The sequence below is a fragment of the Falco rusticolus genome, chromosome 1 (genome assembly GCF_015220075.1).
Source record: "Falco rusticolus isolate bFalRus1 chromosome 1, bFalRus1.pri, whole genome shotgun sequence".
Taxonomy (NCBI): domain Eukaryota; kingdom Metazoa; phylum Chordata; class Aves; order Falconiformes; family Falconidae; genus Falco; species Falco rusticolus.
The window spans coordinates 80,880,380-80,899,785 of NC_051187.1; the positions used below are offsets into that span (position 1 = coordinate 80,880,380).

A 19,406-nucleotide genomic window follows, 5' to 3' on the forward strand; every position below is an offset into this window, starting at 1 on the left:
ATTATTTTTCTCTGGTACTCCTGGGACTTTCCTAAGCTACAAAACAAAGATACAGCAGCACTTCTGCGGCAGCTAGGCATTCAATATTGTTGCTACTGGTAATAACACCTAACTCTCCCAGGTTAGTGGAAAAATCACAAAGAAAACCCCACATACTATGAACGTGAAGCATGTTAATTAACTGTAGACCTGCTCCACTCTGTAGGGTGTTCCTGCTACAGTTGCCAATACACTTAGCAATACTGAGCAGTAGCTACATAACTGAGGAGTAGACCCCAGACTCCTAAGCACTGCTGCTCATTTTTTTCCACCTGCCCTGGCAGACTAACTACCCTTCCATACGAGGGAAGGGCTCCAAGTAAGGCCACAAGCACACCCAGCAGCAACAGCCCTTCTGATCAGAAGAGCTACTAGTCAGGCAAGGAGGGGAAGGACCTCCCATTAATATTAGAAATAAAACACTGTAACTTGCAACAAGACAATCCTGTTAAGCTGTTATGACTTAACAGACACAGATGACTATTGTTGCCCTAATTAAAGCCGACTTCATCCTAACCTGTGACCTGCAGCCTACATCTCTCAAGACTGTTACAGGCAGGTGGCAGAAAGCTTTTAACTGGCAACGGGAAACTCAGTAGCATCAGACAGAATAATGACACAGAAGAAACCATGAAAATAAGAGTAGCAAGCTATCTGTCCTGCTGTTCAGTACTCTGCTTAGCCTGTCTGCAAAAACAAATCACTCCCGCTCCTCACAAAGTGAAGTTCTATTTTATTTTTTTTTAACATCACTGAATACCTTATAGCATTTGCGACAGGTCAGGTTTTATTACAATCTTGTGACTCCAGAATGTTTTCATGTGAGACAGCAGGCATTGCAAAATAGAGATGTGGCCCATGCTGACCCTCACCAAAGCCAGGTCATGAGTACAGAACCATGATGTTCTTACACAGGGAGAAGACTGAGGGCAAGACAATTGGAAGTTCTTCCTTTAAGCAACATGCGAAAATGTAATGCAAGACTTACCTACTGCAAGCAGCAACTGAATTTCAGTGAAATTTTGCACAAAAAGATACAGACAATAATAAGCAAGACAAGTACAAATAAAGTGTTTTATTTTTCCCCACATAAAAGTAAAAGTGAGTGAACACAAGACAGGAAGTCAGAGACACTAGACATATGTACAAGACAGTTCCTCTATCAAATTTTTTCCATCTTCAAGATCAAGTCATCACAGATTTTTGTCAGTTCATCATTTTCTTTAGCCTGTTGAAGATGAGGGGAAAAAAGAAAAAGTGTGAGTTTTGGGTATGCCTAAGACCTCCAGAGTGAGCTGAGGCATGACAAATCATGGTTGCCAACATAAGGAATAGAAAGTCTATTTACATACTAGTGACACATGCAAATTTACTCTAAAGGACAGTCTACTTTGTAGAGAGTCACATGGCAGCCTCAAGAGCCAAAGGAAATTATACTGTCTTTACTTCCACAGACTTTCCCATGATACATGGAGACAACTAGGGAGATGAGATTTTTCAGACTCAAAGTCTTTTTGTTAGATACACTGAAATTCAAGATAGTGACAGTTTAGATTTTCATCTTCACAAGACAGACAACTCAGAGGACGCTTTGATAACTGAAATACAGCAATAATTTCCAGTTTAAATAATTCCTTATATGGTCAATTAGAGTTCTTAACATTAGATGTTGCTGTATTTATAACAGGAATAAAACCAGCTCTGTATTAGATGGCTTGTTTCATCTCTCCAGTTACAGGCTTACTGGTTCCTCAGCTATGCAAACCTTAGTCATAAGCCTGAAGACTAACACGAATATGAGACTTCTCCCCAACGGGAATGTGTCAGCAATTATCTATTTTTGAGTCTTCAATGCTGGCAGATACAACCATGATGCAGTAAAGCTAATAGCATGCATGACTTTTAACCCTCAAAAAGTTTTCCTTTGAAGCATTCTAGCAAAGGAAATTGATGCACTTTCTAAGACTTTATTTAAGCAATACAAACCAACATCAAAATCAAGGATTAATGGCCTGAACAGTACTGAAAGTTCAGTCATACAAAAGCATGTATCAGTGCTAATAGCTTACAAATCATGTTTACAAACAAGCTGAACCAGACAGTCAAGATTCATTCCCAGATTCAGCTCTGGGACATGTTTAATCCTTTCAATACTTAAAAGGGGATTATAAGAAAGATGGGACAGACTTTTTAGTACAGCCCATAGCAACAGGACAAGGGGGTAATGGCTTTAAACTAAAAAGAGAGTAGATTTAAATTAGGTATTAGGAAGAAGTTTTTATGGTGGGAGTGGTGAGACCCTGGCCCAGGCTGCCCAGAGAAGCTGTGGATGCCCCATCCCTGGCAGTGTTCAAGGCCAAGTTGGACAAGGCTTGGAGCAACCTGGTCTAGTGGAAGATGTCCCTGCCCATGGCAGGGGGGACAGAATCAGATGATCTTGAAGGTCCCTTCCAACCCAAACCATTCTATGAATCTATGCTTAATTCTTAGATCACCATCTCATTCAGAAGGTCAGATAACATCCTGACACAGCAGCCTGAATTGATCACTTCTGTGCACTACCTATGGGAACAAACCTTTTGCTCCAAATAATCTAAACATACAGATGAGTCTTGACATACAATTGTGCCTTTAAGTTTCAATGCTTATTTCCCAAAGCTTTCCAGGACAGCAGCCACCAAAACAAGCAGTTAGCATGCCTGCTTCTAGCACCAGTACAAGATAGTTCTTGACCTAGTCTAAGGCAATAACTTGGAAATTCAGCCATGGCATTTTCACTAACCTTTTGTTCAAGGCTCCTCTCTAAAGACTGGATCCTCATTTGTTCTTTGCGGAGACTGGCTTGTAGTGCTGCAGTCTCTGATTTAGCTTTGCTTCGTACCTGGGCAATTTCCTCATTTGCTCTGAAATGGAAGCAAGACTGTGTTTACACGTGCTTCAGACAGCACAGCAACACTGTTAACAGAATCACACTAGATGCTTGTACTTTGGATCAATCCCCAAACTAAAAATATTTTAAGCCAAATTTTGGTATTAGTGCATCACATTCTGCAGCAACTGTGAAAACTATGTATTTACTACCAGTACTTGGTTTCTTGACATGGTACTTACCGATGCAGTTTTTCTTCAGCATGTGCCTTTAGTGCCTGGTATCTCTGCTCCTCTTTTTTAATTCTAGCCAGGTATTCTTCAGCACATTTTTTCAGAGCTTCTTCATTCTGTCCCAAAATCAAGCAGCTTAGTTAGCTTTTTATGTGCTAGTAGATGGAAGAGTCTCTCCACAAATGGAGTGACTACACCAAAGTAGCAATACTTGCTCATCAGAATAACAGGAACAACTGAAGTCCCACAGACCTACACAGGGACTAAAGTGCCCCCTTTCAACTCTTAACTTTGCAAAATAAGATTTATTCACCCCACTTCCCTCCTGGTATACTGTTTACTTGGCTGCAAACTTTTAATAAAGGGGAAACATCACTAAGCAGTTGTGTGCGTTTTGGGTTGGTTTTTTTTTTTTCTTAATTCAACTTTGTTTTAGCTTGCAGTTGTCTCAAGAATAGCTAGGAATCCAAGTACTTCAGAGAATCCATGGAAAGATTCAGGCTTTGGACCCTGACAAATTAATCCAACATTAACAGCAAGAAAATCATCTTGGTAGGCAAAGACACCTTACTTTATTAGCTATTATAGCTAGTTGGAACTGTTTGAGCCAAGTGCTGAGGCTCCTGACTGTTTTCAAGTGATGCTTTAACTCTGTGCTAAGGAAAGGGCTTCCAAATTTAGGGTGGGGAGATGGAAAGGAAAATGAAGCCTGACGTGTTAGTAAAGCAGAAGCTTAAGACTTAACACAGACATTACGCCCATTTCTCAAACCTAGACTACCACAAAACTTATAACAGGCTAGTTCTAAGCTTGAATAAATAGGAGATATTAAAAGGATAACTGAAGGCAAAAAATCTAAAGGCACTTTTTTGAACACCAACTGAATCAATTTTTGTGCATTTTATGCAGCAAGAAGCCACAGCATATGCTCATTAGCTTAATAAACCCAAACTGGTAAACTCAGGCCTGCATTCTGCAGCATCTTCAGAGACTGGAGGAACAAAGCTGAAGAACACCCAATAAACTACTATCATTTTGACTTGTAACAGCAAATCCTCTTCAGCATGCACTCAATATATAGGGGAACTGAGCTGCCCTTATACAGCAGTTGCTACACAAGAGTGCCTCTATGACCAACAGAAAAATTATATGCATGCAGCAAGAAACAGCTCATTCTTCTGTTTGAAGTAACTTTGGGTTCTAACAGAGCAGTCATTACCATACTTTAAGCCAAGCACCAAATATAACAAACAAGTAATTTTTAAATTCTTTAAATAAACAGCTTAGCACCTGGTTTTACATATAGTGCCTATACCAGCAAATTAATGGCTGCTCTAGAAATTCATCATTTCCTCTCTACTAAGCCTCATTTGTCTTGGAAGGATATTATTTGCATTATAGCATCTTACTTTGTGGTAACCCTCTAGCGCTTCTTTCTGTTTTTCAAATCGTTTGAAGAGTTCAGAAAAAGATTTCTCCATAGAGTTCAGATCTGAAATAACTTGCTGCTTCTCTTCCATCATTCTTTGCATCTCTTTCTTTGACGATTCCTTCTGCTTTTGAGCATCCTCTGAAGAATGAACAGGGTTACACTCATAGTAGTTACTGCATTAGCATAAAACTAGTTCCACAGATAACTCCCACACCCTCAAGTCTTCCTCCTAAACTAAAAAAAAGGGTCTCAATGTAGCCTCTCCTTTGAAAGGACACCATATCTTTGCTTTTAAGGAAGCAGCCATATTCTCTTTATTTGTTACATACTGCTTCACACCAACCCGAAGGTCATTAAACACAGATTATAAGGTGCTGCCCAAAGCTATGTTTCTCCTGCAACGTAGTCAAAATACTATGCTCAAGTTTACCGTAACAGGAGCCTCAAATGTCATGACAGAAGCAAGGAATTCAATAATACTCGTTTTCATTAAATATGTAAAATAGAATGCATTTTATATCTAGCAGAGATCTAGTATAACAAGCCAAACTAGCATTGCAACCTCTTTTAGTAACCTCTGTCAGGACAAGCTTTTGTTAGTACACCTGAGCTGTTTCCCTTAAACTAGGCTTAAAGAAGCACAAAAAAACCTGACATGATGTTCAGTCTCCTTATTAAGCAAGGCATAGATTTGGCTATTCAGCCTTGAACTAGGAGAATGCACTCATGCAACAAGAGTTTTATTGAATATCTTCCATTGTCTAGCTTTGAGGCCACAAACTTAACTGAAGCAAAGGCTAGATTTTTCCAGCAAGAACGCCTACTGACATAACTTGAATGAGGTCAGATAATAAACAGTTAAACAGAAGGTGCGGACAACTGGATGTGCCAGTTTTAATAAACCAACAGCTCACACTCCACTGGAAAATAAGTTAGTTGTGTTCTTGCCTAATTCAGGAAGTCATCATTACCCATCAAGTGATATCATGTCTTCATAAATACGTTATTCTAACTACCTTGTCTGAAACCTTACACTCACCCTGGAAGCACTTGAAATATTAATACTATCAGAAGTGACAGAGTACTAATTCCACTTACTAACCTTAGGCTAAGCATGCCCCACTCACCCCAAGCCATTCAAAGTATAAATATGGAACTTACCCATCATTTGTGTTATTGTACCTTCAAACTCAGCAACTATTTTTCTAAAAAAAACATTAAAAGAAATGTTGAACATAGAGTTAGAAAAAGCAGCTGGAATAAACAAGGAGATATAAAAATCAGGACAGATTCATACCCCATTTCCTTGTATTCCATATGAAGCTTATCATACTTTTTTTTCCATTCCTGAGTTTCCAGCTCTTTCTTTTGAACCTTTCAGGGGAAAAGTAAACCTTTATTTATCACACAGGAAGAGATACAAGATTTGATACTCAGAACAGTCTGAAGGGCAGCTTAGGTATACTTGTAACTTGATATGGAGAAAAATAAGTTCTAACTGCTTAACAGAATCAAAATTAAGTGTTTCTTTATAGATTTGAGTCAAACAAGTTTAGATTGATAGGTACATTTCACATACATGATTTCCAGTCAATATTACCAATGTTTCTTCAGATGGCAAAACCACAGGCCAACCTCTCGCCTGCTCTTAATCATAGATGTCATCATTGGCCAATTATGTTCTTAATCATATACGTTCCTTGGCCCATTAGGTTCTCTCAAGATACATGTTTCATTTTATTTACAAGGTAGACAAAAAAAGCCACACATCTGCTAATTTTAACACAGGAAAGCACAAATACCAGAGGTCTAGTCTAGTCAAGATCAAGCTGCTGTTTGGAGTAATTCATATTCAACACTCAATCCTCCCCCTACCATGTCTCCAAATTTAAAGACATCTCAGTTCACTTAAGAATAAACACAGTTCACTTAAGAATAGCCATTATTAGTTTCCCATTAGCTCAATTAAAGCACAGTCCACAGCAACAGTATTAGAAGTATAAGCACAAATGCTTTGTGCTAACTCCATAACCTTAATTTTGTCCTGGGCTTTCTATTCAGAGCTATAACACTGACAGCTGGCTGTAGCATGGGAGGCCTTGAAGACAGAGGCCCAAAATACATAAAGTTGCCTGGAATTTTTTTTTTTTAAAAAAGAGAAGGTCAGAGTACATGATTACTGCCGATTCCCCCCTCAAAGTTGCACAGTAGATAAATACACTGATTTTCAGTATTTAGGGTAATTTTAAATGTATTGTAATATTTCATGACAGGAAGTGGGGCCCAAATTTAAAAAGGTACCAAAATTTTATGAAGAGAAAGAATTAACAGCAGTTAGGCTAGAAACAGATGTTACAAAAGCAAAAGTACATGAAGATGGAAACTTCCATCTGCAAACTCAACAGAAATGCTTTAGTAAACCCAAAAAAGCATGCTTCCATGAAGTGCTGTATTTTCCCAAAAAGGAAAAGTTTTTTCATCATCTCCCACTCCTGAGTTATTTCAGCAAAAAGTAATCTAAGATTTAGCCTGCCTTCCTTTCAGGTTAATATAGTACTTCCATACATTTTTGTTGTTGTTGTTTAAGTGACACACAACAGGAGTCATCCAGTCACACCTGTCTCGCTACAACTATGTTTGCATGTTTAAAATAGTTCTTTGAAAGAAGAGATTAGAGCACCAGTTTTTAAAATATTACAAGCTTTACTCCCTGTTACTATAGAAAGTCTTCCTTTTAGATCAATTCACTAAGAGCTGTCCACTGCCAGAGATGCACTTGTTTTACCCAGCATATTGTCTAGTACAGGAAAAGTGTCCTCCTAAATGAGGAAAAGCAAAAGTTACTCCCAGAAAAGTGAGTATCTTTTCACTCTGAAAGAATAACTGGGTGTCCTTCACATCAGTACCTGCAAAATTCCTGACTAGGTATATTAAATGCTCCATTTTCTTCTGAAGTTAATTTTGAAGTTACATGATTAGCTTTAAGGGGGGGTTACGCTTAGGTACTCCTCTTACATCATTTAGTATCTGTAATGTTACATTCATTATCCTGAATCTGTAATGAATCAAGTACTCAAATTTCTGAAGTGAGTGGATACATAGCTCTTCTTGTATCATTAAGACATCAGGGGTTCAAAAGCAATTTCTGTAGCTACAGAACATGCTTGAAATCCCCCAACTACCACTAATCTACTCTCTCCCACTAATCTTTCTCCTCCAGAGCGAGCTCCAGATCTCACTCATTTTCATTAGCCAGACATACTGCTTTGCCTCCCCATCCCACAAAAAAACCGATCACTGCACTAAATTGGATTACAGTTTTATGTTGTTTTAAGGAAATAGTTATAAGAAGTTGCTCCCTCCCATTGGTAGGAAGGGCTATTTCCTGCCCAGTTAAATAAAGGGTATTCAGATCACCAATATTAAGCTTAACCATTCCATCCAACAACAGATGCTTTTTAATACCTACCAGTTCTAAGGCAGAACCTGGCTAATACTGAAGTTCACCATACCTCCTTAGGTATTAGCTCTGAGGAGTTCTGTACCTACAGCTCCTATCAAGTGCACAGCAAGCTCTTTAGAACGAAGTGCTTATGTCAAGTATAATGGAAAGAATTGCCAAGCATAGAGATTTATACCAGATAATCTAAACAAAAGGGACTTTAAAGGCTATGCAATGTTCTGCTTTGGAAGGTTCGCCATACCTCTCTCTGAACCAGTTCAACAGCTGCATCCATGTCTTTTTGGCTATATTTTAGCACATCGATAATAGCATCCACTGCACTGTTTGCCGAAGCAGCAATAGGGAGTGGAGGAACATCGCTAGTCAGGGAATCTATAATTACGGGACCAGTGTCCTGTGAGAAGCAAAGAGTACAGTTTCAGCAGGTTCCCATTTTCATGCCATTGATTAGCTGTGTGCAGATTACCTAAGTCAAAATATTTTACTTAACACCAAAAATACTTCCGTAACTTTGTTACCGTAACCTTCTTACTTTAAAGATAACTACATACTTCTAAAAGATATCTACAAGGCATAACAAACTGCTATCCACCAATTATAGCTATTGGAAACAAAGTAGGTAACACCACACTGTTCCTCGCTAGTAAAAAAGCACCACTTCAGGATGAACTGCTGTGTGCAGATCTGTACATAAGAGCTGTTCAAACTATAAACATTAGACTGTAGAGCATCGAGTTTAATCAAAATAGTGCTTTTCATCCCAGCAGTGCTATTAAAATAAATACAAGCTTGTCTTATTTTTGTGGCTTCAGCTGAATGAAAAAGATTGATTAAAGCATTCTAAAAATGGCTCGAATTCTCCTAGACCATGTGAAATGCCACCAGTTTCCACAAAAATGATTTTTTAATACTTAAGAAAACAAGTACATCAAGAAATTCAACTTTTATGTGACTATCCAAGCTGGTTTTTAAGATAACAGTTTAAATAAGCATTAAGCATTCTGCAATCCTTACAATATCCGTGTAAGTCTTAAGTCCATAACCTAGGCCGCCCCTTTCCTGAAGTATCAACATGAAACCTGATAATTCTGAACACCCTTACAGAAGTTGTAAATGTTCCCAGAAGATCTAGCCCTTTTGGTTTGTCTTCACTTTGAAGATTCACTGCAGGATTTTCAGTTTCCTTCAGCAATTTACTTAAATCAGCAACAGGGCTAAAAATGAACAAACATACAAGAGCTTTACAAAGAAAGGCTGCACTTCAACACAACATTGTATCAGAAATACTGTGGCCAGCAGGGCTAGGGAAGTGATCATCCCCCTGTACTCTGCACTGGTGAGCCGCACCTCAAATCCTGCTGTTTTGGGCCCCTCAGTACAAGACAGACACTGAGACACTGGAGCGTGTCCAGAGGTGGGCAACAGAGCTGGTGGAAGGGTGTAGAGAACAAGTCTGATGAGGACCTGCTCAGGGAACTGGGGTTGTTTAGCCTGGAGAAAAGGAGGCTGAAGTGGGACACCTTATTGCTCTCTACAGCTGCCTCACAGGTTGTAGCAAGCTGGGCATCAGTCTGTCCTCCGAGTAACAAGCAACAGGACGGGAGGAAACTGCAAGCTGTGCCATGGGAGGTGTAGACTGGATATTAGGAAAAATTTCTTCACCGCAAGGGTGGTCAAGCATTGGAGCAAGCTGCTCAGGGAAGTGGCTGAGTCACCATCCTGGAGGTATTTAACAGACTTGTAGATGTGGTGCTTAGGGACATGGTTTAGTGGTGGACTTGGCAGTCCTGCATTAATGGTTGGACTTGATGACCTTAAAGGTCTTTTCCAATATAAACAATTCTATGAGTGTACATACTATAGCCTAGACCAGTTCAACACATACCCACGCTGAAGTGGAGCCGTCATGATATTTGTATTTGTTTCAACAGTACCAGGAATTGGACTGTCTCTCAACAAAGGGTCAAACTTCAAATACAGCGACTGTTTCCTCAAGGCAGATTCTTTGAACTAAGGGAAGAGAAATAAACTGGCAGATATGCTGCTTCATAGCATGACACACACACAAGTAATCCTCTGGGGAGAGGGTAAGCCTATTCTTCAGTGACCAGAGCATTGTTCTCTGGAAAGAAATTACGTAAGAGAACTCTGTGCCCACAAGCTTAAGTCCTTATGTAATATCAAGTGAGCTCAATCTGTTCACAGACAGAACCAAAAGGGCAAACACATATGAACTATTCAAAACAAGCAGAAAACACTGAAAGGGAAAGATAGTATTGTAAGCTGAATAAGCAGTGTATGTCATTGTCTCTGCTCATACAATAAGGACAAACACAGCATGATCAAAAACAATGTGTGTACTCTCTGTATATGCAGAGCCACTCCCACTCTGGACCAAAGTAGGAGAAAGAACTAAGCTGAACTGATTAAAACATGATGTGCCCAATTTAGAGACAAATTTCCTGAAACTGCTCATAAAACAAAAGAACTTTGAAAAAAAATATTTTCAAAACAATGATCCTGCACTTTCAAAGCATTATGCTATGCCCTTGCAGTTTTGGCAATCAGAGAGACAAAATGTCAGCCATCTCAGTTTCACTGCTACTAAAGAAAAAGAGCACCTTTGCAAAATGAAAGCAAAAGACATCTGACTTTAGCCAAATTGCTTATAACTACATCTCCTTCTACCACCACACCATGCCCAGCCTCATTGACACATTCCTTGGGAACAGAACCTGTATTTCTGTGGGCAAGTTCAAAGTGAAGTTTTTTATGAAAACATTTAAGACTTGACAGTTTCATTTTCCTTTCTTCTCCCCTCTTCCAGGGAGGCAAACATTTAAGCACCATACTCACTGATGAAGTGCCAAACTGTTCCAGATAGTCTATTTCTATGCCCATTCCTAGAACTGGAAAAGAAGGAAATGATACAATGAAGATGCAATATTGTCATATTGTCTATAGTGAAGCCACCCACAGGTGCAAACAAATAGGTACGTATATAAAGCAAATAAATCCCTGCTCCCATCTTGTGAGCCCAAGTTTTTCATTCGCTAGTACTGTATTTCTATCTGGGCCTTAAAAAAAACTTAGAAGGCAGGCAAAGATTTCTGAGCTAAGCAAAAAATACAGCTTCCATTTGTCCCCAAATACCAGTAAGGATATGTAGAATTTATCACACTGTTAAAGAACTTTTGCTGTTCTATGGTTAAAGAACACACAGCATACACACATTCAGATATTCTACTCATTGGCAATCTCCCCATTAAAATTCGCATACAGCTCAGATGTGAGCAGTGAAGTTATAGCCATTTCTCAATACACCGATTCCACTGAAATATTAAGGTAAGTAACAGACTGCACTGCAGTCAAATCATTAGCTCATCCTACAAGGAATAACCCTTCCAGGTAGTTGTCACATCTATGCAGTAAGCTTTCAAGACTGGCATGCAAGTCCAGAACAACCATCCACATTGCAATATGAAGCCAGTGTTCAAGTAGTGCTAAGGCCTGCAATAATCTATAATACTCAAATACAGAAAGCAGTTGCTTATCTCTAGTGCTCTCAACTTTGAAGGTCTTTATTACCAGAAAAAGTGGTCCCTTGAAATAATTTCAGCACACAAAGCTGTGAATAAAACTCTAAAATTGTTTCTGTACCAGCCTAAATTTCATCCTTCCAGGCAGCTGAATGTTAATAGTCGGCTTCTAGAACTTAGCTTAATCCAGAGAAAATTTTAAGTATGCTTAGGTACATTTCCCACCCCTGCTAGTCATTATAGGTTTTACATTCCTTTCAGAAGAGCAAGATGAGACAAAAACTAGAATAAATGACAGAACTGAAGCAGAGAAATACATATACAGATATTGTAACACTATCTTTTCAGCCTGTTTTAAAGTGTCCTTACCTTCTGACGATGGTCTGAAGAGCTCTTCAGGTTTAGTGTTAGCTGTCTGCTCAACTGCTGCTATTTCAGTTCTGTGGGAACTAGGTTTAATTTCTTCTGCAGACATTGACTTTTTTCCACTGTCAGCAGAAACCAATTATCTTGAGAGAGGACATTAGCTAGAGACATTGTAGATGGGCTCATTTGTTTCTCCTGATGAGAAAAACAGAATCCATTTAAATTAATATTTTAACAGTAAAAAGATCACAATAATGATCAAATTTGTTTGTCATAAACCAACTGGGCAGTCAGTGTAATAAACCAAGAGTTCACAAGCATAGAAACTAAACTAACAACACTGAGTACAGCTCATATTATAAAGGAGTCGCTTTTTTTAGAGTCCACACCCTTATGCTTGCCCTTATATGTGACTGCTGATCAAAAAAGATAAACACCAAGGCACCAATTTGGCTGTCTGATGTTACCTTCAAAAGACAAGTCTGCACAGTTGATACCCATTCTAGAGCTGCTGAAGATACATAAACCCACTAATTCTTAGACAAAATATCAAACATGGGTTTGATAAGGTTAAGTCAAAGAACTGTTTCCTGGAACAACTCGGGAAGAACTGGCTACCTTTCCTATACCTTACCATGGCTATCTCTCCTGGAAGTTCAGCTTCTGCTTGAACTCCTGGCTTGTCTTCTTGAGTTCTGGGTTTGTCTTCTACCACATTCTGTTTACTGATTTCCCTAAAGAAAAAAGAAAAAAGTTAAAATCCAAGCCATAGACAGTTCTGAACTCTGTATTACCAGATACGTTGAAGCATTGAACAAAGCTTCTTTCAGAGTTTCTACTGCCACAGTACAGCAAGTCTTACAGAAGGTAGGGATGTAAATACACTGGCTTGCCTGATGACAACTTAAATGACAAAGTCCTTCCTCAATCAGAAGCAGTGCTATCTGGGAAGAAGAAAGTCACAGCAGTATCACTTATTCCCATTCACTTAACACTCTATTTCCATTTCTTAAGCTTTTTTTTTTTTAAAAAAAAGCCTATCTTTAAGAACAGAATTACAAGCAGCCTGCTACTCTTTCCAAAGTAATGCAGTGGTTACTGGTGTAAAACACAGAACTTCAGTAGTGAAGCCTAATATTTTAGCTACTGCTGACAGCACAAACTTAACTTCTTGCCTTGGTAAACACTAGCTGATCATGTAATACAGGGAGCAAGAGAGCAAACATTCCTGTCAAATTAACATTTTGTGCCAATCTAGTTCTGGTAAGCACATACCTGGCTATCCGCAAGTAATGCTGACATTTCATTAGTTAGACTTCCTAGGAAAAGCAACACAACATGTTCTATTCTCCAGAAAGTTTTATGTGGTGCCAAAAAAATGCACAGGTCTTTTTGTTGAAGACTGCATTCAGATACCAAGAACATGTGTGGAAGAAACAGTACCTCAAAGTTCAGCCAGGACACTAAGGAGAGAACAGAATTGCCTAGTCCCTTCACAGGATGTATGATGTGTGATGCTGCTGCCTACTTACCTGTTTTTTGAAAGACATCAACACTCAGTCAGTTCTTAACATTTCAGTCTAGTCTTGGAGGACTGACAAAAGACACTTGACCAAGGTACTAATGCTCTTCCCACATAAGCCTGTTCCCTCTCATTCCTCCATATTTAAGTACATCTTTTTCCCAGAGCTAGCCATGCTGGGATGGTTTCCCTGATGAGATCTTTTAACTTTTAAACACAATATGTTGCAACGGCAACATGCAAGAGACTGCTAGCCTCAGACTAAGTCAGAGGTAGGAGTAGCTAGAGATAACATCTAGCTATCTTTTCCTCACGTTAGTTCAAGGTGCTTCTACATTCAGCTAGATTTACTTACAGATTTTTGGATTCTTTTTCACAGGTACTTGGTCTGTTGTCCTGCTCCACTGAAGGAGGCTCCCTTCTTGATGAGATACTATCCTTCTCCTCGTCTGGCAGGTGAGCTTTCTGAGGGCTAGAACACTTGGGTGAGCTGGAAATTTTAGAGCCTCCTCCAAACGGATTAAAGTTTGGATCATCAAGTTTGTCCCAGTCAAACTTATAAGATGCTTTGGGAACAGGGATTTCACCTTCCACATGACCCTTATTTTGCACTTCAGTTTTCTCCGTTTTTGTCTTGGTAACAGGAATTTTTTTGGAAGGTGGCTTAATTCCAAGTCTTTTACCTAGTTTCTTCAGAGGTGGCTTTCTAACAGTGGTATTATCAAAGTCAAATTCCAATTTTACTGGTCCCGCCTTGGTGACACCAGGCTTTTCTGCAGGTTCCCCTTCGGAGACAGCCAGCTCATCCACAGAGGCTTTTTCTGCTACTGAAACATTCTGAAGCTTTGATTCCCCAGTTTTAGCAGTATCACTGGGACCCAAGTTACCAGATAACTGCACAGCAGGTGTAGATGTTTCTTCTAAGCCTGCCGAATCATCAATTTGACTCACGCCTGTGGAAGCAGACTTCACATCCCTCACAGAGTCACCGATTCCTTGCTTAAGGGACAACTCTGATTTATTAGACTCTGACTCTCTCAGTACAGATTCTTTTCCAGAGGAAAGAGTCTTCTCTTCACTTGGGCAGTCTCTGCTTGCTGTGGTTGAAGCAAAAGGAGCTGTATCATCCAGCAGAACAGAATCACTACTTATTTCAGAAGTTCTCTCAGGGCTGCTAGATACTCTTACAGGAGACTTTTGCAGGTTTCCAGGAGAATGCTGCAATTGCACTGCACTTTGAAAAGGATTGATGTCATTTAAGTTATCAAAATCAATATTGTAGGAACCTCGACTCTTCACTGGCATCTCATCATCTGGGTAAGGAGCTGTGCTGACCTTCTCTGGCATTTGTGTATTTATCACTGTATTGTTCGGTCCAGTTTCAGGCTTTTGTTGACATGTGCTGCATTTAAAAAAAGGATCACACATGCTATATTTTTTAGACATCATTTGAAGTCATCTTCAGAAATATATTTGCATAAGTAGCTTTGCACACTCAGAGTAATCTGATTTTTTTGACATAAGGCTGCTGGCAGCAAAAAGAATATTGTAACAGCAAGAATTCAGCTGCCACCTAAACAGAAGTTATGAGCTCTGGTACACATGAACTATAGGGAGATCAATCCTTCAAACTAGTCTGTATTCTTAAGCTACCCCTTCTACACAGCTATGTGACCTCATGCCAGCCGTTGCTGGAGACTGCTGCTTTATTCACTACAGCAGATTTCCGTTTCTCTGGACAGTGAAATATACATTTCTTAGGAATATTTACTAACAGTAAGCAGCTCAAACACAGGCACAACTAGTAGCACATCTTCATGTAGATTCCTCTATGAGTCTAGGACCAACCTGAGTCATGATTCAGGTCCTCCCACTCTAGTCTCTACTCTTCTCCTCAAAGTATGCACCAGCATTTCATCTATGAAGGCCTACATACCAAAACAGAACTTGGACTGCAGGCACTTTAAACTCTGTACCATAGCAGATCTGAGATCCAAGTGGTACGTAAGAAAATACTTCTCCGGTAATAGAAAAATAAGATTCTCTAGAAGAAGAAACAGGTTAAAGAGTTTGTGTACTCACTGCTGCCGAGTATTCTACAAGTTACCACTCTCCACTTCGATTCCCCAAACCCTACTCAAATTCAGAGGCTTGGCCTCAGACTGCTGAGAGTTAAAACATGACTTCCTGAAACAGGATTTCCTCCCATTGTTTTGCCCCTTTGTAAACTTATTACTTCTATTGCTATCCGAATCTGCTGTAGAACAGAACATGAATAGAAGTCACACACTAAAAACACCACTTTGATAAACCCAAAAGCAAAGGCAGGAGATAAGAGTTCAGGAAGTCCTTCTCACCCGTCTGAGTGCCTCTTCCCTGCAATAGCTCAGCCCCAGGCTGGTTCAACTGCTCAAGCCCCTCCCATTCTCCTTCAGTGTTTAACCTAATAAATGCCAGTCAAGAGTGAGACACCTGCTTGAAACTTGAATTACTTGACACTAGTCAAACGTGACTAGCAACACCTAGTGCTTAAATTTATTTGCTACAAACAAATCCTTGCATTTTAAAAAGTAGAAAGGACACGTACAGTAAGTAAAGGCATGTCTTCACACATAGTTATGCCCTCACTAAAACCAATTCGGTGCTAGCCCTTGTAACTCACTTGAACCTTTTATGTACTAAATCTTCATTTATTTGTGTGAGCAATAAGTTTGGGGCCTAAATGCAACTAAGTCACTTAATTGTGGTAGCTAGCTCACAAGCACTTTTCTAAACTGGAGGATACATGCAAGTTAACAGTTGAAGTAAATCATACATTTAAAGAGCATTTAAGTGTTCCCATCTTTCTTCCTTCTTCCCTTCCCAAAAACAATAATGGTCAAATGAAAGTATTGGGTAGATAAAAACAAGCAAAAGGATGTATTTCCTTGCAGAAGACAAAGCTAAGATCTGAGATTTCTTGTCACTGGGAATTACAGTTGTCAGATGCTTATACAAGTTTTTTAAGGGGGTTTAAAAAAAGTCAGTATTAAAGCCCTATTAAATAACATTGTATTAGTAACCTTTTATATAGTTCTAGTAAAGGACAGTTGCAAAACCCCAAACTGAAACCCTGCAGACTTCATGCTCTTCTCTAGACAGCTACCATGAGCCACTTAGACACAGGCTGTTAAACTATAAAGGTGCACAAACTTGTTTGTACTTGGGATTGATGTTATATCACTTTGTGTCGCTAGATCTTCTTTAATCTTAATACTCATTGACTTGAGGTGTCAATCCAAGCTAAACCCTTCAGAAGATTTACCTTATAGAGAAAAAAAAAATCTTAAGAGATAAAACTGTACTTAACATACAAGAGAAGAAATTTTAAGGTTTAGCTTCAGAGTAGTTGTAGTCTCACATGAAAACCTTACCGTAGGAAAGTTCGTGTTCTCTGCCCAAGGTGTCCCTTAAGCTATTTATACATAAGTCAGCTTTAAGAAACCAGTTACTGAGAAGTTAGAGTTCAGTATTCAATATTACAATCAATATAATTGCCATTACTTTTGAGAAAATTTTATCTTTTAAAAAAAGCGCATCAGGTGTCAACATAGTCAACATTAATTTGTTGCAGTTTATAACGGGGAAAAAGTCACTTGAGTGTGTTCCACATAGCTAGTACTACCAGTGGTGAATACATACTTACTCAACATTGACAGGTACAGATTAAAAGATCATCCACCAAGGCTTCACTACAATCACAAGCATGAAAGTAGTGTCAAGTTTGTCCACCATCGCAGGACTTAAGATTTTTCGAGTCTGAGGATCTCTTAGAGGAGTTTGAAATGTTACCTTTAAGAAAGGGGTGGAGGGGAGGAAAAAACGTAGAACATGAACACCACAGTATTTTCAAGCTCCAAATAAACACATGCATTCAGTAGCAGAGATCATAGAAGAACATAATCAACACAAAAGCACAAGTTTACCTTACCTTCATAGCTTTTGCCACACTTTTTCGTGGCAAGTTTTCTTTCGGGACAGGCATAGAATAGAAGGTCTCCCTGTAGGTTCTGGTGCAAAGAAAAGCCCGAGTCTTCCGCTGTTAGGTCATCCTTGACATTTGCTCCATTTTCTCCATTTTCTGCATTTAAAATCTGCAGGACTCATTCTAGAACATCAACACATATAACATCTGCATGAATGAGAGGTGTGGTCAGCCAGATGCACTTTCAGATAGTTTAAGAAGTTGGAAGCCTGCCACTTGCTCTCGAAGATTAACAGCTTCAAAAGAAGTTTTAGAAATACTAAATATTTTCATATGAAAAGGTATATTTCAAAAGACCCTGAAAAGCATCTAAGCACAGCACTGCATAGGCCTTCTGCTTTGTTAGACATCTGAGAAGTTAATTGTTGATATTACACTTTCCACAGTTAACATTATATCCTACTAATCAAGCTGCCCATCCTTTAAGGGGAACTCTACCATCTGGCAAGTTTTTTCATTTCCGACCCCTTAAAGCCTGTAGTGACATAGTCATGCATCTTGTAATAGTGCATCTAGCTACGCAAAATGACAGCTTTTGCAAGGGGCAGATGACAGTAATCTCCATTTTGTTCATATTGTCTCATTACTACATTGTACATCAGCAAACAGGAAAACCAAACTTTGTTAGTTAGGGTGTGTTTAGGATCAGAGCTCTGAATAAAATCATTTGGCATTTTCCTACACTGTCTGGCATGTGCTGCTTTTGTAAGAGACACAGTACTTGAGAACCTTTGCTGCACAGGCATACTGTATGCAAATCAGAAGAAAAATAAAATTAAAAGGGTATTTCTTTAATTTTGTTCTTGCATTGGACATGCACAAGCTTTAGTAGACCCATAGAGGTTGATTAAATCTTACTAGTATTTCAAGTGTGAAGGACTTATAAAGCCTGCATCACAACTAAGATTCGGACTGAACATAAGTTGGAGAAGGCACACATTTCAAATATGCCAGGCAAACCAGCACATATAGGTACTTTAACTCTGTCAGCCTTCATTCCCATTGGAGCCTTTGCAGTTCTTTAAAGCTTTAACATTAATATTCAGTGCATGCTATTGCTGTTTCTTAAACAGCAAAAACAAACCCCCACCAAAAGTACCAGAGCACAGAAGGCCTGTTAAGGCATAATCACTGTCCATGAAGTATGACCCCTGAGAAGTGCAGTTAGTTAACTGACAAACTGTTAACAAAGCACTTCCTTCATAAGAACTGATGTGTTATCTTGTACCACCTCTGCAAGATAATCAGCATCATCAAGTGGAGATGTTGGCTTTCTGCAATGAATAACCATGCCAAGTGATCTTCAAATGCTCAACTTGACCAGAAGTCTAATCCTTACTTTGTTTTCTGTCCTCCATCATGTAGTCAAGATTAATCCAGGAAATAAGCCGAGGAAGACCTCAAATGATTGTCTTCATTGTCATAAGAGGTAATAAGCAACACTCCCACTGAAAGTTTTTAAATTATGTTTTTCAGTCTCATATACCTCTGATATATTCAAATTTCTGTATTTAAGCCTCCATATGTGTTTCCAACTGTTACAATAATCCTTATGGGAAAATTTGCTTCATACTGTCCAGGTGAACTAGCTGCTCTGTCTGCAAGCCTGACAACAGCCCTTCTAATCAGTAATGGAATGCAAACAATGGCTACAAAAGCAATGGCAAGCAAACAAGCCTGTATTAGCTATTTCTTCATTCCTCCATTATTCTTGATCATATTGATACTTTAGCCCAAGTTATTTCTACATAGACATTTTTCCATTAACAACTTTTAGAACTTGAAGTGAACTTCATTGCTTTCCTTCATTCCAAACTAAAATGAGACAACAGGTCAAGGTAAATCTTTAAAAACTGTTGCTGGTTTACTGTAATTACTTTAGAAACAAAGCCAAGGACAGGACAAAGTTGTCAAACACC

At 39.0% G+C, this 19,406-nt stretch overlaps 2 protein-coding genes across 2 annotated transcripts; both read right to left on the minus strand.

Annotated features, from left to right (window-relative positions):
* Window positions 1-1,099: 1,099 nt before the first annotated feature.
* On the minus strand, window positions 1,100-15,524 carry TACC3 (transforming acidic coiled-coil containing protein 3; the record flags this gene model as incomplete). The annotated part of the gene is given in 15 exon segments (XM_037386746.1): window positions 1,100-1,267; window positions 2,822-2,942; window positions 3,151-3,257; window positions 4,551-4,711; window positions 5,735-5,778; window positions 5,871-5,947; window positions 8,278-8,430; window positions 9,139-9,250; window positions 9,922-10,046; window positions 10,893-10,945; window positions 11,945-12,079; window positions 12,082-12,136; window positions 12,576-12,675; window positions 13,819-14,865; window positions 15,400-15,524. Coding segments are annotated over 15 exon segments (2,481 nt in total), but the record flags the coding sequence as incomplete, so codon positions are not given.
* Window positions 15,525-17,148: 1,624 nt separating this feature from the next.
* Window positions 17,149-18,848, minus strand: LOC119151356 (transforming acidic coiled-coil-containing protein 3-like). The gene is given in 6 exon segments (XM_037395224.1): window positions 17,149-17,204; window positions 17,207-17,294; window positions 17,434-17,477; window positions 17,480-17,524; window positions 17,527-17,604; window positions 18,827-18,848. Coding segments are annotated over 6 exon segments (333 nt in total).
* Window positions 18,849-19,406: the final 558 nt, after the last annotated feature.